Source organism: Syngnathoides biaculeatus, chromosome 10, assembly GCF_019802595.1.
Source record: "Syngnathoides biaculeatus isolate LvHL_M chromosome 10, ASM1980259v1, whole genome shotgun sequence".
NCBI lineage: Eukaryota > Metazoa > Chordata > Actinopteri > Syngnathiformes > Syngnathidae > Syngnathoides > Syngnathoides biaculeatus.
Genome location: NC_084649.1, coordinates 5,432,806 through 5,460,420, shown reverse-complemented (window position 1 = coordinate 5,460,420; position 27,615 = coordinate 5,432,806). Strand labels below are relative to the sequence as shown.

General features: G+C 41.2%; 1 protein-coding gene and 1 long non-coding RNA gene across 2 annotated transcripts in view; one reads left to right on the top strand and one right to left on the bottom strand.

Annotated features, from left to right (window-relative positions):
• Positions 1-15,838, top strand: part of cdh4 (cadherin 4, type 1, R-cadherin (retinal)) — a 221,873-nt gene extending 206,035 nt beyond the window's left edge. Inside the window, exons 11-16 of the mRNA XM_061833429.1 lie at positions 4,584-4,735; positions 8,006-8,242; positions 9,637-9,870; positions 10,572-10,711; positions 12,237-12,401; positions 14,417-15,838. Of these exons, the coding sequence (XP_061689413.1) occupies positions 4,584-4,735; positions 8,006-8,242; positions 9,637-9,870; positions 10,572-10,711; positions 12,237-12,401; positions 14,417-14,623 (1,135 nt within the window). The 3' untranslated portion in view covers positions 14,624-15,838. The remainder of the gene's footprint in view (positions 1-4,583; positions 4,736-8,005; positions 8,243-9,636; positions 9,871-10,571; positions 10,712-12,236; positions 12,402-14,416) is intronic.
• LOC133507887 (uncharacterized) lies at positions 15,021-17,538 on the bottom strand. The gene is made up of 3 exons (XR_009796932.1): positions 17,512-17,538; positions 16,555-16,644; positions 15,021-15,088 (listed from the first exon to the last, which is right to left on the bottom strand). It is a non-coding gene; the product is annotated as an uncharacterized LOC133507887 (long non-coding RNA).
• Positions 17,539-27,615: the final 10,077 nt, after the last annotated feature.

The window sequence follows — 27,615 nt, the reverse complement described above, 5'->3', positions numbered from 1 at the left end:
CCATTGAAGATGAGTGGCGCAACATTCATTCTACAGGCCACAATCAGCAACCACATAACCGAATCGTGGTCACCCAACATAGCAACAACCCCATACCGCCCCCATGCAATAAAACTGCACAGCATGGCCTTTTATTGTGGGCAGCCTAAGGCACTTGTGTGCAATAACCATGTACAGTGGTACCTCTACTTAGGAACGTCACTAGTAATGAAATATTCAGGATACGAAAGGAAAAAAAAATGGGCGCTGGATTTGCAACCCCCAAATTCAACCGAATGTAAACATCCTGTATCTTGGTTTGTGTGGCTATCACTCTAGCACTCTAGCATCTTTCTGGCATCCTGTTGGCTAGGGGGGATGTCAATCTTTACCCATGACGCACATCCTGTATCTTGGTTTATGTAGTGCAATATAGATTAATTTCATAAGTACAGGTACCACTGTAGTCTTATGACCATCTTTACAGAATGGATTATTTTGCAAAGAAGTGCTCACTACCATACATCCAGACAGTTTAGTGAAAAATATTTCAGAGAAATAGAGAGATTTTTGTATGCATAGAAAAAAATCTTATGGCCCCGTCACACCGTGACGTTCTGGTCAGTGTTCTATATCGTTTGAGGAAACGTTGGTAGTCTCCCATGGTCGCCAGGATAGCTCCAGAAGAGCGTTGTTTGAACGCTAGTGAACGTCAATGATCGCTGGGAATCGGCGAAGAACGCTGGTCCGAAAAAAAGTTTTGAACATGCACAAAAGTTCTCACCGAGACCAGCGTTCATCAACGTTTAATTTTAAACGCTGCAGAACGTTCCAGAGCGTCCGTGGAACGTTTTACAAAGGTTCGCCGAGCGTTGCACACGTTTGGCTATCGTTAGTCAGTCATAACTCTAGCTTTACTTGGTTGTTACTTAATCGTTTGCTTTGCAGTGAACGACTCAGTGGCGACCTGTCAACAACCACTGAACAATCCCCTAGCGCACACAGCGTGTAACTAAAGTGAAACGAACGTCGTTTGGCGTCCATTGAGCGTCATTCGAGCATTTCCCGAACTTCCATGCATATGGGTATATAAACCGATGCTTTGTAAAAGCAAGGTCCATTTAATATTAAGCTACAGTAGAGAGCACCTACTATGGAAGATCCAGAAAGCAACAGTTCGTTTTCACGGAAAAAATCAACCAGACTATCCTCAACAGCCCGGTGCAGGATCCTGCAATCCTTTCTCTGCCTCTTTTGTCTCTTTGTCAGATCATCCTCACTGGGGTTTCCAAGGTGTTTTAGGGTCCCCAGGAGGTGTCACATGATCCGTGACTTCGCGGACGTGCTCTTCCTCCTGCTGTTGTTTTTCCTCCAAACACATTGCTCGTGATGAAAGAGGCGTAGCTTTCTTACTAGCAGCGCTAGTTGCCGCAGTCCGCGCCCTAACTTTTTTTCTTCTCGGTGGCATAATGCTCACTGTTCTAACTCACGACGACAACTGAAGTGACTATGAACTTTCCAATGTTTTAGTGCTGGTTCCACTGTAAAAATTACACACCAGCAAAACGCTTTTCTGTCGTTATTCACCCATTGGTCACACGCTCAACACGCTTGTCCTACGTTGACAAATCGCTCGTCGCGCCCCAATGACGCGTTTGCACACGCTAATGGTTTTTAGGGGTATCTTCTTTGGTCGCTGTTACACGCTTTTCGTGCGTTAGACACGCTTTTCGTGCGTTAGACACATGTTAAGTCAAGCGTTAGACACCCGTTAATCACACGCCAGATGTATCATCCGTGTTTGAGAACGCTGAAAAATAGAACGATTGAAATGACCAGAACTTCATGGTGTGACGGAGCAATTAGCTCTTTGACTGCAGCTCAGGAAAAATGGCAAGGATAAGTGTTGCGTTTTTATTTTTGTTCAGTAAATGTCATGCAAACTCTTCCCTAATAGAGAAGGAACCCCCTTTTGCAGTCTCTTTTTTTCTGATGTTCCCACTGACCCAGCCTTTTCCCTTCTCTGTCAATTTACTGTAGTTCTGTTCATGATAGGAGCTAAGAGCTACTGTCCCTAGCAAAACAGCTTGCCAGCAGATGCTCACCTCATGTTTCGACAGCATTATTTCTGCTGCTGCCGCTCTTGATTTGGATAACCTTGGATGAACCTCTGCACACGCTCATAAAAAAGACTCTGAAATGCTCAAAAGCAGTCCCGCAGACACTAGAAATGGTGTATAAGTGGGGAATGAGAGAGGAGCCAGATTGGCTCACTGAAGTTCTTGTTTATATATTTGAGATATGACGGTTTTTTTTTCCTATTTATACAGTTTAGATGGCAGCAACACAGTTTATGGTATATTCAGTAATGTAATAATGAATTGAACATTCAATAGTGCTCAAAGAGAAGGATTTGTTGGAGTTTCTCTTAAACAGAATAATTACTATGATCTCTACTATGATTTTTTTTTTTTTTATCTTGGAAGATGGCAATATAATGGACCTTTCCGTTGGCGATCTTAAGCTCCGCCCCATTAGCCATGTCCCACAAGCTTCCAAAATGGGGACTGAACAGAACATGTTTGAAGTCGATTCTCTATCGTGATAATATTGCGGTATGTTTTTTGCCAAATGTGTTAGACTTGTGAAAGAGAGTTCTACAGAGAGGTCTCAGCTATTTCACGCAAGGATATGTAAACGGAATTAAGATTTTGGACGGAGCAGGACGCAATGTCAGAGTTACAGCGAAATGTTGGCAATCGATGTAAAAAAGTTTGACGCCTCGCAAACTTCATATTGAAATCCACCAGGATAAAATAGTGGAATTGTACCACGCATGTAAAGCAGGGTGAGTACTTTTTACTTGAAAAGATCACGAGTATTATCATTGCAGTCTTTATAAGTGAGTGGGTGTATTCGTTTCACTTGGCTCGTAATCGAACCCTCTGTCTTAAAAGTCTGATGCGATACAAATAGGCAAATAGACGTTTCTTTTACATGACATCGCGCATTTACGTATCCCTAACCCGTCTCTTCGGCATAAAACCTTACACACTTCATTGAGCAGGTCAGTGATACGCTAACAAAGTGAAAGTTGTTCTCCTGCAATGTATAAAGCAGTTGTAATAATGAAACTCAGAGAAGATATTTCTCCCTCACTTACCTTCGATCATACAGCCTTGTTTTTGTTGATATTGTTCCATCGGAGACACTTCGTCAACTGTGTTTACGCTTTGGAAAATGAATCATCCGGGCCCCTTGGAACTTAGCCGGATACCTTTCATCAGAATTGGACATTCCCCAAGCGCACCTGAGGACCATTTTGTTCGTAACATTAACTTTTCAAAGGGCATGCGACTGATAACCAGCATTTCTTGTGGTACATGACGACAAGAGGGGCATGTCAAGCCAGGGGTCAAAACAATGCTGGCATCTGATTGTCTAGTATTGTACGAGTGATTGACAGGTCGGAAAGGTCCATTCTCGTACCGAATTTATGGTGCAGTTGTTTCCGTTTTTGGTTTGGACCCATCAGGGTCACCAAAGCAAGTCACTCGCATGATTTGTTCGGCACGTTTTACACCGAATGCCATTCCTCACACTACCCGCTTCTTTTAAATCCTGGCTTTGGATCGCCAGTGGCCGGAAATTGGGGCACTGGCCCATACGATAGAACCTGTGTCCTCTGCATGAAAGGCAGCGGCATGTTCCACTCCACTACCAGCACCAATCAATCAGATACATTTTATATCGCTTTTGCTTAATGTTGTGATCAATTTAAACAGGGATTGGTGAGAATTGTGGTCAAGGTATGTTATGATTGTAAAAAGGACTATCCCATTCCCTCCTCACAACATTAGGAATAACTCCAACCACCTTGTAATTGTTGTGGTATGTAAATTTTTTTTCCATCATTACTTGTCCACGGTTACCATTTCTCAATCCAACCAAGTGACAAAATCCTCTCACTCTTCGGTTGTGTCAGTTGTTAATTGGATTTCTCGTAAGTAATTGGAGTTGTCAGTTTCAGCCCTGCTGACATTCTCACATCACTGATGATGAAGGTTGCAGTTATACCCTGTGACAATGAAATGCAGTGAAGTCGAGAGCTTTGTTCAACTGCTCTGCATTATGAGTTCTATGCTAATTAGGTGCCACAATATGCTTGGGAAACATATTTTCATCTCATCCAGATAGATAGATAGATAGATAGATAGATAGATAGATAGATAGATATAGATAGATAGATATAGATAGATAGATAGATAGATAGATAGATAGATAGATAGATAGATAGATAGATAGATAGATAGATAGATAGATAGATAGATAGATAGATAGATAGATAGATAGATAGATAGATAGATAGATAGATAGATAGATCTAGTTTCTTCATTATTGCTGTTGACTGAAAACATTTAGGTGTGACAAAAAAAATTAATATGAGTCAAATTAATAATATTTATTGCCATTTACATCTGGAGGTGGTCCACGATTTAGAAGATAGCATCATACCTTGGGAGGGGAGTGTAAATATTGTTTTGTAAACTTCCTGTTGGTTTTAAAGATGAATGTGTCTTTCTCCCGGACGTATGTGTGCAAAGGTACTCAAAGTTGTCAGATCCTGCTAACTGGCTGAGAATCAACAGGACCAATGGTCAGATCACTACAATGGCCCTACTTGACAGAGAGTCCATGTACGTCAAAAACAACGTATATGAGGCCACATTTCTGGCCTTCGACAATGGTAAGTCTGGTAAGTGAGGAGGACAGTGTTAGTTTAGTAGAACCCCAAATGTGTTTTCCAATTATGTCCCTTTTATGGAGCATTACTGATTTTTTTGCTGCAGACCACAGTCAAATCCCCAGCATCATTTTATGTGACCTACTAAAGTAATTATTATGTTTCTCCTTTACGTTTCTTGCTATTCAGAGTGGCTCTCATCATTTAGGAAAAAAAAGCTGAACTGAATTGGAATTTTGAGTTTTTCTTCACCTGAAGCTTTTTTACAAGTGTTTGTTTTTGTCAAATCCCTTTTTAACATTAAATGGACACTATTTGTACTATAAAATATTAGCTTGCTATTAAGATTCAATTTGTTATTAATGTATTTTTAAAAATATCAAATGCAGGTGCAGTTGTGTATATGTAAGATGTTGAAGTTACAACAGTACTCTTGAGGATTTTTGCAGTAATAATTGCCCTCTGAGGAAAACCTTAACTCTGACAATGACTACGTTTGAAAAATGGTTCTCGATATTAACCCAGTTAGGTCACAACACAGAATCACTATTCTTTCGTGATTATATTTACCCAAAGGAGGTTAGAGTTGGGCCAACTTTAGTGACATTATTAATGCCTTAGAGCCACTGATTATACAGAATATTTCTTCTTTTCCTTTCGGCTTGTCCCGTTACGGGTCGCCACAGCATGTCATCTCTTTCCATCTAAGCCTATCTCATCCATCTTCCTCTCTAACACCCACTTGTCCTCATGTCCTCCCTCACAACATCCATCAACCTTTTCTTTGGACTTCTTCTTCTATACTACTGTAATTGAAGCAATTTCATCAGTCTAAGTTCAAGTGCGTTGAGGGGTTTTTTTTTTTGTGATTAGGTTTTTGCCACAGTGTACCACAAAAGATGCTACATTCTATAGTCAACCATGCTGTGGCATGTGAAGGAGTGAGTCTCGTTAAACCTTTGATGGGCAAATAATATTCAAATAAATGTAAGTGTCAACAGTACCACAATAGTCTACAACGAACTTTAACAGCTACACTAGATAAATTGGTGCTATGTGTACGATGCAAGTGTTGTTATTGTACCAAGGAATGAAGCACACCAACTCATACTCAAAAGTGTCTCTGTCTATTGACTGTGGTGCCAAGTGTCAACAAGTCCACATTAGCCACTTTGATAGAAATTGGTTTTACTTATTCTACTGAAGTGAAGGAAGCAACACAATGTTCATCCAATCAAAACTGACGCAACATTCAATGGGCCCTCTGTCTTTTGGCAACGGACCTTTACAGAGTTGATGCACCGAGTTTCTGTCTGAGAGAAAAAGCGACTGTTAAAGTAACACTGATGCGCTGCTGGTGGAAACTGTCTATGCTTGCATTGCATCAGTAATTTACTTCAGCTTCCCTGACAGTGTGTGGGGGAGGGATTGGCTGGATGTGGGGGGCGCGGGGTGTTCAAGTCAACAATATACACCACTGCAGTCTGTTTGTTCAACAGAGCAGCACGTAGTTTTCTCGTATATCTTGTTTGAATGTCACGACCTTTGGAGGACGATATCTTTTTCATTATTTGTCACTTTTAAAATACTGTATATCTTTTTTCCAATACAGTGTCAATGCACACCTGATTAATTCAACAGTTTCCAATAGAATTGATTTCTTACACCATGTGCAAAAAGTGTCTATTCCAGAACGCTGAATATCATAAGCTGAAAGGAAAATGTTCCTCAGTTCAGTTTGTTCAATAGTCAATCATGGCACTGCACAGTAGCGGTGATTTTCGGGAGTATCCACGAGTATGTCTGCCATTATGCAGACTGAAACACTGAAATGTGTCAAACCCTGGAATGTGTTTGACTTGATTGCACCTATTTTTCATTTTTTAACAATTAATCTATCTATCCATTTTTTGTATGACTTATTGTCACTAAGATCGCAGATGTCCTGGAGCCTATCCCAGTTATCTTCGGGTGAGAGGAGGGGTACACCCTGAACTGGTCAGCAGTCAGTCACAGGGCACATACAAACATACAACCATTCACACTCATATTCACACCTACAGGCAATATGGAGTCTTCAAATAACTTATCATTTATGTTTCTGGAATGTGCGAGAAAACCAGAGTATCTGGAGAAAAACCCCAGTAGACATGGGAAGAACATGCAAACCCTACGCAGGAGACGTTGGATTTGAATCAGAGGCAGACCACCGTGCGCCTCTTTTTTTGTCTTTTTTTCCACGTCTTTACAAAAGACATATTTTAAAGTTTCACTTCAAAATTTCACGTGTTAAATTTTAGGTGAATACAGTGGAATGTGTTAATGAGGAAGATACTGTGTTAATGAGCATACTTCAATACTCAGCAATACTGTATTAACAACTGAAAGGCAAAGCCACCAACTAATGACTTTAGTGTGGCAGAGTTCTGAAAAGCTTCAGTACTTGGACAACTGAAGTCTTATATGGCACATTTTTACATACATTCAAATACTTTGCAGAGGTATTCCCACAAAAAAAAAAAAAAAAAACGTCAGGCATCATGAGGTGCTTCTTTTTTATCATACCCTTTTGGAGAACAGTGTTTCCGGCTTTATGGGAACAGTTTTCTCTTTTTCGTACTCATGAATTTGGCATAAATGTGGCCTCACTGAACAAAGCAAGAGCCATCGAATCATTCTTGAATGAATTCGAAGTGGAAGTGCTTGACAAGAGCAAAGATAATGTACCAGACCCTCTCATCCAATATCCAATGACCTCACAAATGTTTTTCTGGATGAATGAATATAAAATTGCAAAGCCACACTCCAACATTTTGTAGAAACTTGCAGCTAAGCAGAGAACTAACTCCATCTTTCCTTCTTTGTTTTGGTTTCGATAATAACCAACTAACCTAACACTTTTGTCCACAGAATCTTGAATGTGTATTGTCAAAATCCGACTTGTACAACGAGAGACATTTGACTTTTAAAGTTCCTTTTAGAAGTGTACTTTTGAAAATAATACAAATGAAATTTAAAACAACAACAATGTGCCTCCCAAGCTAATCCTTCTGGTCCTTCTCAGAGCTTGTGTTTCAAGTGGTAGTTTGTGACAGCCTGCAGTGTTGAGTATAGATAACAGTACTGCCTCAAAAAAATATTTCTGCCACTGCATGCATTTTAATCTCACCTCTATTGCCTCGCCCTTTTTTGTCTCCACATAACTATCTCAGCACCTCCTTGAGTTCCAAGTGCCTCATTTGATGAAGTTGCTCTCCTCTCTTTCTTCTCTCCACACTCCAGGTTCACCTCAAGCCAGTGGTACAGGAACTCTCCAGATCTACTTGATCGATGTGAATGACAACGCCCCAGTGCTGATACCCAAGGAAGCCCAAGTGTGTCAACGGGCACGCCTCAGTTCTAGGATTAATATTACAGCTTCAGACGCAGACTCTGACCCCAATGTGGGGCCATTTGGTTTTGAGCTACTCTCCCATCCTCCCAGTTTGCGCTACAATTGGACCATTTCCAGACTCAGCGGTATTATTATACTATACATTCTCTTGATAATATTACAGATTCTTAATGCAGGGATTGTCCCTGATAGGCGATTATTATAACCTACCGAATGCATCCATGAATGTAACCGATGGGATGCTAAAAATCTCAGTAGATGAAGTAAATTGTGTCATCACATGGCTTAGGATTGATTTGAGCTCCACAAGTAAAACTTTAGCAAAATGTCTCACAGTGAGAGATACAGGTTGCATCCAGTGCTGACATATGATCTATCATTTGAGACAAATGAGATCTATTCACATCTCCTTGTCCCCCAAGTAACGCATCTGTCAACTAATCCACGCGGATGGATGTATCACAACAGTTGCCTTAAGGACAAATCAGATCACATACTTGAATTTTTCTCCCGCTGGGACTCATGTCTCTATATGACTGACTAGGACGCGCTGAAAGTTATGTTGTGTATTGCAGTTAGGTCTTAAAGGTACTCCTAGACTACGTGTGGCGAGGAGAAAAAGGAGTGAATACTGTTCTTATTGTATGTGGTGTACTCAAAATTACCAACACAGTGTACCACACACATAATGATATCACTGTCAATCACAAGTCTCCTCTCCAAAACTGTATGTCTATAGAAGTACCAAGACTTACTGGTGAGAGGCAGCATGGTACCACAGAGCATCCAGACTGCTGAAAAATACAAAGAATAATAATTAGTGGTAGTAATACAAGAAATAGAAGACATCTAAGTCTGTACCAAGGTTGGCATTCCAGTGCAGTAAGGGTTTGTACTTGGAGATATGATTGGCAGAGTGACAATTGGTGGCAGAAAGTCAGTCTAAAAACCCGCTCAGACCACGTCTAAGTACTTGTGCAAAGGTAGACGGGTCTAACGCGAGTTTGGGAAATTTGATCAGGCCAAAGCAAAATACCGAGGTGCACTGACATATTTATACTCACCAGCAGTCATGACAAGTTCATTCTGTATTTAATAAGGGTACACACTCATGTTGTCTGTTGCCACACCGGCCAAGAGCAGTGATAAACCACTCACAGACAGATCATTGTGATTACACAATGTCCTCTTCCACACAGAAATGTCTCCTTCGAGACTGTCTTTGCACCATGCTTAAAGGGAATGAGGGTAGCCGCTATGATTGGCAGTGAATGGATTTGACTGTTGTCACCTATACTAGTGCAGCCAGCCCACAATCTGATCCACAAGCTTGTGTTGAGCTTCAAAATTACAACAGTTGTCTACCTTGCCCCCTGGTACCCAGTTGCACTGCCTACCATGCTGAGTTTAGGTGGGTCAAAAACATGGCCCCAAGAGTGTATTGTTAACCGTGTATCATTTGTTTCTTGTTTTTCTTCCTCCTTTACATCCACTCCACTTTCTCTTGTACTCTCTCCAGGTGACCATGCTCAGCTGAGGTTAAAGATTCCTTACTTGGAAGCTGGGGTGTACGAGATTCCCATCACTGTGTCTGATTCTGGGAACCCGCAACGGTCTAACCGCTCCTTGATCAGAATCAAAGTGTGCCCTTGTGATGAGAATGGGGACTGCAGCGCCACAGGGGCTGTAGCAGCTGCTGGCCTCGGCACTGGGGCCATCATCGCCATACTCATCTGTATAATTGTATTACTCAGTAAGAACAACTTATTGCATTAGGGACACCGCCAGCACTGTTTTCGTTCTTTCTTTCTTACATAGTGCATCCGGAAAGTACTCGCTAGCGCTTTACATTTTGTAATGTAATAAATTACATTTTTTGTTACCAATCTACACAAAACCCACCACAATGATAATGTGAAAATAGTTTTGGAGAAAATTTTATCAGGCTTTAAAATAATCTGGGGAGAGACACGGGCACTCTTTGTGTTTAATAATAATGCTGATCAGTGATTCAATTGCAAGCTTATGGTTCAATTCTGGTGTAATTACCTTCTTCCTTGGAGAATTTTAATGCACCTCTGCACTGCCCACAATGCGCAAAGAAGTCTTCCCAGCAAAACACATGTTCACTTCAGCATTTGATGTGAGCAGAAAAAAAGTCACAGCTGTTCTTTTCATCATTGCTCTCTGCAAAATAATGACATTTTGATTTCAGTTGTGGACTGTACGGTTAATAGAATGTGGTTAAGTAACTTTTTCAATTCAAATTAAAAACAAAAACAAAGCACGTATAGCCTCCAAAAGTGGTTGGTGGCTCTATTTTTGCGATTTTAAGGCACATCTCTCTTTTGTTTTGATCATACATGCTAATTTTAAATTTCCAACACAATTCAGAAAGTTGATGTTTGTGGGTGCCTCGGGCCCCACTGATTTTTTGCTGTCTCTTGCTTGTAGGCATGGTTCTCCTGTTTGTGGTGTGGATGAAGCGCAGAGAGAATGAGAAGCAGGCAAAGCCACTTCTGATCGACCCCGAAGACGATGTCAGAGACAATATCCTCAAATATGATGAGGAAGGGGGAGGAGAGGAGGATCAGGTAGATAGTGAGTGCATTCACAACCACCCAAAATCGTAAAAGGCTTTTATCAGGCACTGACATTTTTGACATGATGAACACAAAACTCCCATTAACTTCACGAATAAAAGGAGAATAGTTCCCTGGTGGTGTACAGCGGAACAAGACTTGGCAAATTGAGGTCAGCAAGACTGTATGCTTACTTTGTTTAGACTAGAAAATACTTTTCTCAGAGCAAGATAAATTTGCTCTCTGAACTAAAACATTAGGTGCTGGTCAAGATTTTTTTCTGCGGAGAATGGACAAAAGTTCCAAGACACACTATAAAGCCATGTAGAAAGTCTTTCCAGAAGAGTGGAGACAATGATTGCAAAATCCTAATGCCACCCCCACTTTTGCTGATATAATGTAGCATTGTGTTTATTGGAAAAGGTTATTACCTTTAACTGATTAATATTCCCTTACATCTGAATTGCATTGTATCAGGAATGACACTATGGGGTTTTTTTTATAGCATTTCCCAACACCTACACACTTCTTTCAACACCTGTGCAACGATTGAGGTGATGCAGTTATTTCTCAGCTGCAAAGAAAATATCAGCAATTGACTTTTATTTGTGATGTATAAGTTAATTTATGAGGACATATGACACATGAACTTTTCCGTAAAACAATGGTGATTATTTTATTTTAAAGCGAGCGCTTCAGAATAATTAACATATGAATAGCAAGTAACTGAGTAGAACAACATCTGAGTCTCAAAAGAGAGTGTGGGTGTATGCATCTGACAAGCTATGTTCGCTGTTCATAAATAACAAATGCAGTAAACCAGTGAGACTACAGTATTTGTCTCAGAGACCATCCACCACCATGTTGATGCTTTGATGTATTTTCGTTAAAGTGCTTCTTCATGCTAGTGCATTAACCTTTACAAAAATACAGGAAATAAAATTACTTTGGTCATTAAATGGTGCTAATTTCGGAAAGCTGGTCGTGATCACGTTATTGCTCATTGAAATTCCCAAGGGTGCTAATTTAGGAGAGCTGTGGAATAAAGCTTATATTGAAGGGGGTGGTTTGATGCAATCCCTCAAATAGCAACCTGAACTATCGTAGAGAAAAAAGTTAAATCCTCTCTTAATGGCATAAGGTTGGTTTTGTTTGAAAAAAGTGTTTGAGGGGTTCATGATCAAATAAATTACCTAAAATATTTCCTACTTGTCCTTGCCTTGTCAAATAGAAACCAACAGGCAGGAAAAAATATATAATTAATAACTTAGTTAACCACCTTACTTTTTGAAATCCTAGCCTGTTGTACCGGAATTTGACAACACCATTATTGTGTAAAATGTGGCATTTGAGCCCTGTAAGATAAATAAATAAACAATTTGGTCCTGAACACTTCCACGCCTCAATCTTAAAATACAAAAATATATTTTTAATCATGACTTTTCTCCGAATGACGGTACTTCTTACTCCACAGGACAGACTTTTCCATGCAGTTTTATGCAAGGGTTGCACATTTCTCTCGATGGTCTTTATTCAGGACTATGACCTGAGCCAGCTCCAGCAGCCAGAGACTTTGGACCATATCATCAATAAACCAGCAGGGGTACGCCGAGTGGATGAGAGGCCTATTATCCCTGAGTCGCAGTATCCCGTCAGACCCAGTCTGCCCCACCCTGGAGACATAGGAGATTTCATTCATGATGTAGGCCTGAAACTAGTACTATTATTTATTAATTTGTGTTTGTTTGTTCATGTATTTATTTATTGATCATTGAAGACTGCATCTTGTCCTTGATGTTCACAACACATTAGTGGAGAAGTGTGACAAACACTTTGACAAATGTGTCATAGTAGATTTTTGGTGTTTACAAGAACTGCAAAACCCACAAAAGAAGAATATTTTCCAAATACATTTTAATGAGTCTAACACTGAAGTGCTTGCATTTAAAAGTTAGATTACAACTTCAAGGGCTACTGTCATGAAATACATGATTTTTAGTATGTTATTAATGAAAAATGTCACCCAATATGGGCCCATGCGTTTTTTCACCACAAAACATGGTTTTGACGTCTAGAGCTTTTTGTAACTTCCGCCACGAAAATCCTCTCGAGGGATTTGTTTTCGAGAAGAAGCAGGAAGTGACGTAAAGGACAGCGGCGCCCCAAAGTGGACTTGTTTGTTTCCATTAGTTTTACACCCGGGTAGGTAGCTCGTTGTTCCTTCGTATTAGCCAAAATGCCGGCTCATTGCATTATTGGGCATTGCTTTAACACTCAGGAGAATGGATGTACCATTCATAAGTTTGCAAGAGACCCGGTTCGTTGTGAAAAATTTATTCCACGGGCGCAGAGGACGAGAGGTTCGTGGGTTCCAAATCACTGTAGGTGTGTATACAGCTACTAAAAAACCTAATAGTTTGGGGCGGACCACGTAATTGGTCTCTCATAACGTAACAAAAGATCCCGTTGAAATATGTCGATGTGCGCATCGGACGGCGTCGGGCTTCTCCGCGGACGGCGGCGAATCTGAAGAACCCAGCCAGGAATGCCTCACTCAGCCGCGTGCGTGCAGTAAAGCGCCCCGGGTCGAAGGTATTCATTGCATTGTGTACAACCCCCTAAAAGCAGCACGGTTCGGCTCCATTATATGCCAGCACGGCGGCGAAAATCAGCCGCACCGGCTGAGGTGCCGCGTTCGGCAGTCACGGCTTCTGCTAAGGCTGGGCGTCGGGCTTTGCGGATGGGGGCAGCTCTGACAAACCCAGCCGAGAATGTCTCACTCAGCCGCGTGCGCGCAGTAAAGCGCTCCGGCTTGACTGTGTTGTTCATCGTGTACTGCGGCGTCTATGAACAACCTCCTAAAGCAGCACCCATCGGCTCCATCATAAGCCAGACCAGCCGGCTGGAATGAGCCACAATGGCTCATCTCCGCCGCGGAAGAGGATCGGACAGGGTTCCGGTTTGGCTGTGATCGCATATCATCTGAATATGGCTCGAAACAATAGTGTAATATTGCCCCGAGGACTCGAAACTATAGTTTAATATTGCCCCGGTAACTTCACTCGGTTGTGTGGTGTTCTCCTTTTCACAAAGAGCTTCCGTGTCAGAAGGGGCACGTTTGTCCGCCATAGTTAGGGTGCACTGCGCGTTTTCATTGGTGAATGTCCGGGTGACGTCACGGACGGAGGATGCAGCCAATATGGCGACCACTTGGATATCGTAGAATGACACTTCTGCAACTTTGCGCATGGATGACGCACTCTTTGCTCACATTTATTTTTTCGTATAGACATTGAAGTGAATAATGTTATACTGTATGTATTTTTCATTTGAATATCTGTTTTAGAATCTTTATAGGGATGACACTTGGGCTTTCAAATGGCAAAAAGTGTGATCTTGATAGGTTTACCTGGATGAAAATTTGTCTTCTTTTGGCTTGTCCCGTTAGGGGTCGCCACAGTATGTCATCTCAGATGAAAGCTCATATTTGTTTGGCACAGTTTTTACACTGGATGCCCTTCCTAACACAACCCCTCTTGGGGAGTGGGGACCCCAGTGAGAAACAAACTCACGACCCCTGGTTTACCAAACCAATAGTCTAACCACTGAGCTATGGGACCCCTGGATGAAAATTCACCACAAGCTGTTTTACTCAGGAACTACTGTGCCGGGTTAAACATTCTATCTCCATGTATTCTCTTACTGTTGTGTCTCCAGGGCCTTCGGGCAGCAGACAATGACCCCACAGCTCCTCCCTATGATTCCCTGCTGGTGTTCGACTACGAAGGCAATGGTTCGACCGCCGGATCAGTCAGCTCGCTCAACTCCACCAGCTCAGGGGACCAGGACTATGACTACCTCAACGACTGGGGCCCTCGCTTCAAGAAGCTGGCTGACCTCTATGGGGGAGGGGACGACGACTGAACAGAAGGAGGAGATGGGGTGGGCGGGGACGGGGATGGTTCATTAGGGTGGTGCCGGGAGTTAGGAGAGCTGGGTCATTTGGATGTCTGTCCAAGAAAGCACGGGTAGAAGCCAGGGACATGACCCAGTCTCTATGGTAGACATGTGAGGAGTGGACCCTTACATGGGCTGAAAATGCTCACTGGAATCTGGAAACATGAATTCCACTGCAACTGTATTTTGGCTTTATACTTTTCAATGGCGAATTTGTTGGGTGATATTCTTTTCTTTTTTGTCGTTGTTCTCTCACCGTGCTGGACCCCGAACTCCCTGGGGACAAATCAAGGCGTTAGTGAGAGGCACACTTACAGAAATGATGCTCTGGTTTATTGTTTAAAATAATACCATGTCTTGCTTTAGGCTCACATTGAAGAGAATCTGCCTGGGAAGATGGCCTGTGACTCTTATTCTCTCCACTTGAATTTCCTTAGAACAGAAGCACTGTCATTTTATAAAGTGCCTTTTGTGGTGTGATTTTTCTATCAGACTCCTGCTATCTCAGGATCGGTTGCCATTCATGCAGTACAGGGAAGGTCTGTCATTGCCTCCCGTTTGCCCCTCAAACAAACCTTGCCTGTCACTCGACCCCACCCTCCAATCCCCCCACACCCACCCCTTTACCAATGTCCAGGAGGAAAGGGCACAACCAAGGCACCCTTATCATTCTCACATGAAATATGGCCCTAAATTAACGACGACAAACTTCTTGTCCAAGGATCTGTTCAATTTATTTGTCACCAACACCACCTGTTGACACAAACACGGGCCTATCTAATATTGTGTGCTATCATTTTTACACTCATTTGGGGTTTGTAAATCGGTGGAGAACGCCTGCTTTTTCTCTATCGATTCCTGAATTTAGGCAGCCTTGATGTTGAGATGTTTGCCTGCCCTGTATGGTTGTTGTGTTGCTTTCTCCACAGTGTAAAGCTCGTGTAGGCATGATCTAAAGGAAGCAGGAACCTAAAAGACTCAGAATCAAGGCCTCTGACAAGTCCTGAAACATTATTGATACCTTTAACATTCCCGTTTTTTACAGTCCGACATCAGTATTGAAGGTTGCATGATTTTTTTTCCAAGTTTTCTTCAAATCACTTGTTAGTATGTGGTGAGAATGTAAAAATAGTCAACAGAAACTGTTAAGATATACTCTGTATAAAGACACTGAGAAAAATAAAAAACAAAACTAACATACATATTTTTGAAGTATTGAAGGCATTTACTGCCCATTTTCCCTTGATTTTTGCTGTGGTCTTGTGTTGAATTATTTTAAAGTGAATGCTTAGCGGCGGCACGGTCAAACACTGGTTAGAGTGTCTGTCTCACATTTTTGCGGACCTGGGTTCAAATCCCAGTCCCACCTTTGTTGTGTTTCTATGTTCTCCCTGTGCCGGCATAGGTTTTCTCCGGGCACTACGGCTTCATCCAACATCCCAAAATCATGCATTCATTGGAGACTCTAAATTGACCTTAGGTGTAATAGTGAGTGCAACTGTTTTGTTTTGTTGTTTTTTTTCAATGTCCCTTCGATTGGCTGGTGACCAGTTCAGGGTGTGCCTACCCAAAGATAGCTGGGATAGGCTCCAGCATTCCCATGACCCTTGTGAGGATAAGCGGCTCAGATGATGGATGGATGCTTGCTTACATCCATTCATCCAAATTTGATGCCTGTCACGTTAACATCTTTTTTCGTAGACTTAACCTTATCCTCACAAGGGACACAGGAGTGCCGGATCCTATCACAGCTAACTACAGGCCAAACAACTAAACAACTGAACTGGTCGCCACTCAGTCACATGTTCAAAAAAATCTAAGAGCATGTTTCCGATTGTGTTGCATCACTTTTCCTTTTAACTACACTGAATAATCCTTTGGGAATTGAGGTCACTCACTGGTGAAGCTTTGTAGGCAGAATTATACTCGCTCTTTCTTGATGTACTTCAGTCGCTCAACAGTCTGTTGCTGGGATGGCAGCATATCTCCTGCCAAAACATGTATGCACCTTTCAGCAATAATGGTGGTTTCGCAGACATACAAATGGCCCATGCCACGGGCATAACCACACCACCTCCATACCACAACACAGTGCTTGGTCCCAAATATTTTTGAAGCACCCCCCTTTTGGAGATGAATTAATTTTAACCCCCCCTCCACACATACACACACTGTTTTCTATAAATGTGCATAGTCTTAGCTTGTAATAATCAACAATTACTTCAATGGTCATTTTTACAGTTGAAAAACGACCCTGGTAAGTTTATCAAGCCACCAAGAATAAACAAAAATTAAAACTATTTATTCTATTAAAATTTAATGTCATTCAGCATTTCATTTTGTGTTATTTCAGTGGCTGGTGTGGGCTTGTGAGCACTAGCTCTGATTGCTGGGTCTAGATTAATAATGAAAAGTGTTCATGGGAACACCGTACCCCTTTATCATAAGGTGGTGTCGCCCCCAGTTTGAAAACCTTTGGCATAACAGAGGCTGACTTCTGAACTCTGCACTGTTAACAATCCAGGTGGTCCCTTTCCTTTTTGGCCCAGTGGACACAATATTCATGAGTTCTATAACTGATTTGAAACTTGGACACGTCAGACCACAGCACAGTTCGACTTTGCGTCAGTCCATCTCAGATGACTTTGGGCCCACAGAAATCTGCAGAATTTCTGGGTATTGTTGAGATAGGAGTTGCGCTTTGCATGGTAGAGTTTTAACTTGTGCTTGTAGATGGAGAAATATGCAGAGAGTTATCCAAATTCATTTGATATCATGGACCATAGATGATAAAATCACTAAATTCCTTCCAATTGTACAGTGACAAATGTTCTTCTGTTAGACTCTTTACTCACACAGTTGTTCACAAAGTCCCATCCCCATCCTTGCTTGTGAACAACTGAGCCTTTTGGGGAAGCTCCTTTTATACCCAGTAATGATACCCACCTGTATCCAATGGATATGTTCACCAGTGGAACGTTCCAAACAGGTGTTTTTTTTTTTCAATCATTCCTGAGCCTTCCCAGTCTTTTGGTGCCTCTGTCCCAGCTTTTTTGTTGGAGGCATAAAATTCAAATTGAGAAAATTTTTGCAAAACTCAATAATGTGCAGCAGTTTGAAAATGAAATGTTTTGTCTGTGTAGTATATCCAATTAAATAGTGGTTGAAAGGGAGTTGTAAAGCATTGTACTCTGCTGTTATTTACATTTTACACAACACCCCAACTTGATTGGAAATTACCTGAAACAAACCTCAATTCCAATCAATTCTTGAAAAAAAAAAAAATTAAGAGCGTTCATCTGAGATGGCACGCCATTTTTTTTTTTTTTTGGTTTTTTAGAAGCCCCATAGCTCAGTGGTTAGAGCATTGGTTTGATAAAACAGGGGTAGTGACTTTGTATCTCACTGGTGCCTCTACTCCCCAAGAGGGATTGCGTAAGGAAGGACATCCAGCGTTAAAAAAAAAAAAACTGTGCCAAACAAGTATGAGTGTTCATCTGTGATGACACGCTCTGGCGACGCCTAACAGGATAGGCCGAAAGAAACTTGCTATGTACATTTTATATACGTAAGACAAATTTCCCCTTCATTCTTGCATTGCAATCATACATGTTCCTGCCACTGGTCTTAAGTCTGGCACAAGAAGCTTTCATGACCCAGGCCTTCAGATAATCCCTTTTAGATCAGTACTTCTAAACCCCATTTGAGGTACTGAACCCCACAAGTTTCATGTGTATCCACTGAAACCATCATAATTGGATTTTTTTTTTCATTATTCACACAAATAATAATTCAAAAACATGCATTATTCAACCAGTACACCAAAGGAGGCATGTATCAGTTGCACACAAAATCACTGTATTCGAACAACAAGACGTACATATCATGAATTTCACTAAGAAATCAAAAACTCAACTTAATGGATATTGAAAATGAGCGCTGGCAAAGATATGAAATGATATCTCAAAGGCTTTTTTATGATTTCTTGACGCCAAAAGGCAGACAGTGCTGCTGTTCTGAAGAATCGTCACAAATGATTCAAGTGGCGTGAACAGAATATGTACACAGAATATGTGCGCAAGTGTGAGTCTTGACCTCCACTGGATCCCTGAAACTGAATCACTGAGACGTGGGACCTTGGTGAAGAACAACAGATTTAGATATTTCATGTGTTCTTTAGAAAATAAAGATGTGTTTTTAAATTGTAACATCTTTTTGGGAATATTGCTGTCCTGCATCTTTTTTATGGTGAACAATACAACATTGATTTTTGGACGAAGACAGATGGATGTGGCTCTAGCTCCCTCTTTAGTCCTGGGTTTGACACTTGGGTCAGCAATATGTGGAGTTTTGTTGTCATGTTCTCCTCATGCTTTCATGAGTTTTCACTGACTACTTCCTCTCACATCCACAAAACGGATGTTTTAGCTTCATGAAATAGTCCCTCAGTATGAACATGACTCTGAATTGTTGTGGACCCTCTGATTGACTGGCAACCATTCAGGGATGTACCCCGCCTGCAGTCAAAAGTAAATTACGATTAGCTCCAACTCACCAGAGACCCAAATGAGAAAGTATGTCAGGGGAAAAAAGGATGGATGGACAATGCAACTACGTATTGATAAGTCCTGGTTTGCTCAATGGTGAATTTATTCAGATTGATGACGCGTTTCACTATTTTTAATAATTTCATGCTCCATGTGCCTCATATCATGTGAAAAAAACCATAAATGGTATTGTCAGACTAATTTGATAATTGTCATGGTAAAATGGAAAAACTGAAATGAAGTGACATGGTGGTACAGTGGCAGAAGTTGTTAAAGCGTTGGCCACATAGTTCTGTTGACTGTAGTTAAAATCCTTGCACCGCCTGTCTGGAGTTTGCATATTTTCCCCGTGGTGCGTGGGTATTCTCCAGGCACTCCCGTTTCCTCCCACAACCCAAAAACATGCATTAATTGGAGACTCTAAACTGCCCCTAGGTGTGATTGTGAGTGTGACTGTTGTATGTCTCCATGAGCCCTGCGATTGGCTGCCAACCAGTACAGGTGTACCCAGCCTACTGCCCGATGATAGCTGGTATTGGCTCTGCCACTCCCGCGACCCTCGTGAGGATAAGTGGCTCGGAAAATGAATGGATGTATGGATGGAAATTAGATGTTTGGTTTGTCCTGAGAATGTACCTATTCTAATAATGTCTTGGCATACAGAGTAACAAACTTGTCATTTGTAATCATGACCCCTTTGTTTTCTAAATAAATGCCCTACAAATTGGGCTAATTATTGGATCCAAGCAGAAGCAATTCTGTAGCCCTGTGTGTGGGGTCAAGAGCTATATTTGTGTCCATTCCTGTGATTTCAATTAGTCAGTTGAAGTGCCAAAAACCCACTGGGGATTTTAAGGGATTTAAATCCTCTCTGGCTGCGTGTCTATCAATTAGCCACACCATTAATCCCCAAGGCGTAATCTCATTAGATAGAGCGCCTTTAATGGGACACCCAGAGAGCAAGCAAGGCAGTGAGCAAGGGAGAAAAATGAGGTGGTGGCAATCTGCAGGTAGACCATGCAGAGAAGTGATTAGTAGGATTGAAGAGGGTCAGCAGAGGGAGGGACCAAGGAAGAGAGATTTAAGAGCAGGGCCGATGTACATCATTGGAATTTGTCGGAGAATGGATTGAAAATAAATCTTGTCTTTGCATCATCAGAGTGTGCAGACATTGGAGGAAAATTGAACAATCCGTGGTGAACAGAGTTCATTTTTGATCAGGTCCACCTGCAGAATTAGCAAATTTTTATTACTGTAGAGCTGAAGTTTATCATACTAAGAAAAGTTTTCATTCAGCACAGCCTGTGAAATGCATACCTCCATTAACAGAGGAAAATTATTGAGTGAGTATCTTGATTAATGGGTATCATTTACATATCTGGAAATGACACAAAAAGTGGCAAAAAGAAGAGAACAAAACAGAAGAGATAAATGTAAAATTGAGGAGTATCATGGACAAAATTCAGAACCACCACATACTGTAAGTGAATCATGAAATACACACTACTAAAATGCTCTCATTGACACTAGTTAAATATTTCAGTCGTGTTTGGGAGTGTTTTAGTTGTGTGTGAGAGGCCGTTTCAGTAGTGTATCCCAGCAGAAAAAAAATTCATTAGTAAGAGCATTTCAGTCATTATGTGACAGACTTTTTTTTCGCTGTGTGAAGTATGTGAGTCTGACAGTTGGATGGGTGTGAAAAATAAATCAGTCATGTGTGAAAGAGGTTATCCTAAGCATATGTCCTTGATGGCCCCTCATGAAATATACTAATATATTTGCTTTTTTTTTTACCTGACACCCTAGCAAATACCATGATCCAAACAAAACATCAATTTTAAATGTATTATTATGATTTTGTTCAAAGCTATGACGATCCATCGGAGTAGTGCAATAGATTGTAATGCCTCAAAAATGTTAAATACTATTAGTGATACAAAAAAATCTGAAACAGAAAAAATGAAATTATCTATATAACTCGATGCCTTGCAGGCTTCCCTGTGTCATTTTGAGCCTGATGATAAATTTCATAATTTCAAATGGATTTTCTCCTGACCAAAATATGGCCAGTTTATAAATAATGCTGGCCTTAACAGAGGATCTTGTATGTCAGAGGGTAGGGGCATGCATTTGATAGCTGGGCCTTCACTTAATTCACTGCTTAATACCTCCACTATCACATCAAAATTTGAGAAACCATATAGCACTATACGAAAAAAATTCCACATTCCAGTACGTAACTAACCCACGGACAGCATCTGACTCAGTTCAAAGTCAAAATCTACGAACTAGCATGGTTAACTTTTGAATAACGCACACACACCAGAAATGTTCATTCTTTAACATATCAATTAATGCAAGTCGCCACAGATTTGTTTTGCTCGTTCGATGGCTGTAACAAGTTTTGCTTTGTTGTCAAAGAGGGCTAGCGCTCTGGCCCTGTGAGGACAAATTTGCCAATCTGATTGGTTAAAGACAACAAAATATATTGTAGATGAAACTACATTGGCCAGCATGACTGATCCTGAAAGTCCTTGGGCAGGTGAACCTGACGTGACAGTACATATACTGTACAAAGAGGCCTAGATATCTACCATCCTTAGATACTGGAGAAGAGAAGAACTGAGGACTATTGGCAATAAGTTAATACAATTTAATGGAACAAATATTACAGTTTAGGTTGTAAGTGTCAGTCAGTGCTTCTGATAGTGTTTAGGTCGAGAAGGCCTTGATGGACTTGAACGCTCCCCTCTCGCTTAAAATGTTAACAGTTTTGATTTTGAAAAAGTCATTTGGGCAATGATCTGCTTTAGAGGGAGTATATTTTGAGTTCTTTGATGAGGTACACTTGGTTTCAATACGACGGCATGAGTACAGAAGAAAGTCACATCAAGATGAATAACAATTCGCAGTCTGCAGAGATTTTGCTGCTGGCATACTTCCAGTGCTGTGTGCGTGTCTTGTAAATAAAGTCCTTCTCTTTAAACATGTCCATGTGTTACTTTTATAAATTGTTAGGTCTCTTGGGTTTTGAGAATAATACAATCAGAACAACTTCTCAAGCTGTAGGTTGTGATGCTACAATTATAAACGCTTGCTCAGAGATTAGTGTTGTTGATGTCCAACGGAGGTAATGCTGCTCTGTGCAGGATGGGTTGGCCCTGTTCAGTGTTTCTGTGCTGACTCCACTGCTATTTTTAAGACTAAGATGAGATCAAAGCAGCAGAAATGTGATGTCAGCATGGGAGATGATATCTTGTCTTTTACTAACCCCAAAACCCTAACTCCATTAATTATAGCACTCTTTCAACCGCATCAGTCAGAAAGAATCCATTTGAGTCCGTACACTGCATGTGCAAAAAAGTGATGGGTGGAGGAAGCAAACTGCAATAACAGCAATATGAATTATTGTCAGAACTGAAGGATATACATTGCAACTCGGAAAAAGAAATGCAATGTTTTGACCCGTCTAAGATTCATTTGACACCGTAAAGACAAAAATCCTTTTGTGGTATACTGTATGTAAATCAGAATTCACTCCCCAGTTTTGTCATGATCCTGCCGCTCCAGCACGAGCTGTGCGGGTGTCCGCGCAGGTGCGCTGGTTGGAAGGTGCACACCTGCGCCTCATGCAGCCTGATTATGCTTTGGATTTATATGACCGCGATGACAACTGGCCGGCGCCAGTTCATTGATCTTCATGTCCCATTCGTGTGCTCCGGTATCCCTGATTGAACCTGTGTGTACCGACCTTCACCCGTTCTCCGACCACCCTTGTAAGCCTGACTCCTTTGATACTTCTGCCTGCGTTGATTGTTCCCCTGTGTACCGACTCCTGCCTGCCCACTCACCTGCTCTCTTCGCCCGACGTCCCAACTACCGCTGCTGCACCGGACTGCCTGCTCGATCCCCTACCTCTGCATATAATGAACGTTTCTCCTTGAACTACCTGGCATCTTCCGAGTCCTGCATTTGGGTCCTACTCTCGTTCCGATGGGACGTGACAAGTTTAATTGTTCAGATAGATAGATAGATAGATAGATAGATCATGCATTCGGAATCAATTGTGTGACCCCCAAAATATATTTTAGAAGCATTTGATTTGATTGCATGTGCCATTTAGACCTACTACAATACAACTAACCACTGTCCTCGACGTTTAGTACTAACTAGGAAATACAGTATTCTTGCCTCTACTCCTTCATACAAAATTCAAGGCGTGATATTGAGTAAATGAATACTCATTGGTAGATGATTCGAATGCCTGGCTTCCATCAGAGACGGTATGAATCATTTGTGTCTCTATATGTGCCCCTGTGTGAGAAATTCAGGATATAGTAGCCTGTATTTTGTCAGTGACACTGTAATAAGCGGACTACTAATGTAAAAGCCCAAGCATGCAGATCAAATAAAAAAATTTAAATTAAAAATGTGGACAAATGACAACCACTCATAAATCTCTAAGAACTTGACTGACAGACAAGTGGACTAGTTCTGCTCCTGATGTGGAACAATGTTTTAATGGGAAAACATGCTGGACTGCATGCTGAAAACCTGAGAGAGGCTTAATTGTCTCTGTGAAATTTTCACCCCAGATTGTTGAACTGTATTCCCCAGGACGCTGGCCACCTCCCTAAAACGGAAGAGATGAGTCTTTGGCACTTCAACAAGTTGGATTTAGATGTCCTTAAGGGTACAATCAAGCACCGTTTCCCATCTGCCCCTCCATTTCCCTCTGTCAGCCTCACTCCAGGAGGACAGAGCACAGCCTAAGATGAATAATAGATGGCTAGCAAAGTCATTAGTATAAATAAATAATTGATCACCACACATGTCCGGGATTATTATTGTAAATGTTATGATGATATTACAGTAACATGACAGGGAAGAACGACAAGCTTTGAGACCGTCTGCCTAATAAAAGAAGATTAGTCACAGTTTGAAGCTGATGTTGTATTGGAGTGCGTGGATTCCCTCCTTGTTCAATTGCAAACGGATGAGATAATAATTCTTGCTGGTTTTCCATCAAAACGCTTTTCATTTATAATTCATATGTATGTTTTCTGATTTGTGAAGAAATTGCTTTTTGGCTGATCATAATTAGTGTGATACTGCACTGAATGTGCTTCATGCTTGTGGCATACAGCACCTCCCTGGATGGCCTGCCACTCGACACAACGGCTAGACAAGGTCAAATTATTTTTAGATAGCATAAATGAGGTCATATTAGAAGTTCCTTCAGCATGAAGCGACGTAGTTTTACACAACTGCAAACTTGTGCCTGCAAGAGTCCATCAAGTCCCAGGTTTTCAATGCTTTATTGGTATCATTTCAGTTTCCAAGTGTACCTAATGATGTGTCCTCTCCTGTGACTCCACAGGAGTCAGTGTGACATCAAGCAGCCTCATGTAAGAGCATGTGAAAGTAGCACATTATGAGCCAGTTTGTTCCATCAAGGGACCGGCATGTCACACATTTCTCTGTGCAAACCTCAAGTGGAAATGCAACACATTTTGGATACCTGTCCTAACCCATAAACTCAATGACTTTGGGGATGTTCCTCTCCTGTGGACTGCCACTGCCTGCTACCAGACCTGATGTAGCCCCATTAAAGAGGCCAACAGGCTATTAACCCCCACATCAATACCTTGCAGGTGCACACCATACTTACAAACCCATTTCAACAGCAGTCATAAACACCGGTCCTATAATAGCATCTGTGGGCCAAAGAAAACTGCCCTGGTCAACCTCGTGAAAAAAAAAAGTCCTCAAGTCAGCATTAACCCTGGTGCCACAAGGTCATGGACACACAGGAGATGGAGTTGTTAAGAGGTGTTAGCAGACTGAAACTGCTGATGCATGGCCCTTAAAAAGTTCTCTTTCATTTCATAGTACAGGCAGTTATTGGTCAATGCATTTGTAGTGACTAGTCAACAAAATGAAGCAGTGTGCAGTACCAGTTCATCTAATTTGCATTCAGATGGCCAAGAGACTTTATCTTAAGTGCAAAACTCAGGATGTGGGTGGTTGCAAGTTCTGTCGATGCTTTGATCAGCTACTGGGTTCCCAAATTCCAAAAACATGCATGTTAGATTAATCAAAGACAAAATGCAATCTTCTGGTGATCGGTCCGGGGTGTCCCCCATCTCTCTCACAAAATCATAGTAATTCACAAGTGGAGTGTCATTTGGCACGTTGATGAAGGAAAATAAAATCTATGCAGTCTTTGTGAAGACACCCATTTTGCAGTCTGCAGACACTTTTGACAACAGTTGGGACTCTCCATGTGGGGCGGGAAGAGGCCCACCCACTCAAATGGACCGCTTTCAGCAAGAAATAGTGTAAATTGTAATGGACTTTTTTTTTTTTGGGGGGGGGGGGGGTTTGACAAAAGCATGTCATCATCAGGACATCCAGAAATAGTTTTAAATAGTAAAAAAAAAAAAAAAAAAAAAAAAAAAAAAAAAAACAATGCAAAACATCTAATAGTTGAAAAGTATCAGTCAGGAAATCTTACATATGCGTTATTTCACAAACGGTTTCTACTTTTCTTTCAAAGAGCTGACTTTAATATGTAGAAGTAAGAAAGGAGTGATGTTACTTCACTCTTGTTCCCTCTGGCAAGCCCAGGGTGTTTACCTAACACCCTCAGGTGCAGTGACTGAGACGTCGCTAGGCAACCTCATCATCCCCCGTTGCTGCTCTGCCTCCAGCACTCAAGTGGGAGCTTATGTGGATTTAAGTATGAAAGAGCAGCGGTGTTGATGAGTGGAATCAGGATTACCGTGAAAAATAGCGGAATGGGTGGAGGCACAGCGTATGAGCTCTTACCTGTGTCACCATCACCACCAGACAAAGACTCGTAGGGACAAGAAAGCATCTTTTAGTTAGACTCTGCTTTCTTTACACATTAGTAGTTCAGAGTGCACCAATTATGCACCCAAAAATAGAGAACTTTCGGAACTCAATCAAATTGACGCATTTTCCCCTCTAATTTCACTAAAATGCTTTGCTGTTCCAGTAAACAGGACAAGAGATGCTGGGAGGACATGTACCGTAAAAGGGGGTGATGCTATCTGGTGGTTTGGTGTTTGTTACAAATGTCAAACACACTCGTTACACCTTTTAGTTAGTATGAAGTTGTTCCCATTCATTGTGACCTAAGGCTAATGCCTCAATGGTGAAACTGCATGTTGCGACAAATGTAACAGCTTGATGTAGAATTTGTTGCCACAGCAACCTCACGGGACACAAAAAGGCATCCTGGCAAAGAAGACTTTCATCCCCCGTTTATCGCGTTATGTGAGAGAACAACCACAGCAAGCTATGGAATCTGCAAAGTACTTTATATAAAGTTCATAAATGTTATGAAATAACTAACTGGATTCACACAGGGTAGGCTCAAGAGAAACGGGTGTGCGGCTTTGTTTTGGCGCTTGGTATGATAAAACGTAAAACGTCCTCGATGAAGTTTTCCTATCTGTGACATTGCAGGGGATCTTGCACTATTGCATGGGCCTGTTTGAGTAGAAAAGCACATCTCCCATGAGCCCCTTCCTATTCACTGTCCAGGAAAGAGCACAGGAGAGCGCACGACAAAAGCGAGCAGCCGGAATGCTTCAATCAGAAATCATAATGGAAGGAGTTCTACTAGCAGACTGTGCAATATTTTATTCATTTACTGGTAATTTTTCCCTGGACAAACTACAAATTTGAGAATCAGGCAGTGTATATATATATATATATATATATATATATATATATATATATATATTTATTTTTTAATTGTCTCAAGAGTTGCTTTCTTTCTTACAGTCAAAATCAGTAAATACTAATCATGGACAGATTTTTTACAACAGCCCCTTGAAATTGCATATAGGTACTTTGATTCAGGTAACAAATGTGTTCTCCATAGGTTGATGCTACAACATTAACAAATATCAAAGCCATAATTTATTAACAATAATGATAGAATCCTGATTATGTTGAGTAATTGAACAGCAGAATTGCTTTTACTATATTACATTACACCGTTGTACCTGTCCACAGTAATTTTATTGGGGGGAAAAAAATGTTCTGGAAGTTCATTGGCAGGTCTGCAGACTTTGGTGGTTTTGTGGCTGACGAAGTACTCTAATCGCTTTTACCTTAGCAACAGTGAAATATATGCAGTCTTTCACACGTTTCCCCAAAAAATAAAGTACTCTCGTGACCCTTGTGAGGATAAGTGACTCAGAAAATGATCTCCATCCCTTTTATGCTGGAAGTTTAACTGTGTCACAGAGGAGTTTTTAAGATGCCACTGTGTATTCTTAGCATTTGACAGAGTTCATCATTTAAACTAAACAAAGTCTCGAGGAGAGTGAAAAAAGAAGACAAAAGACAAAGCACTAGTAGGAAACAAGATGAAAA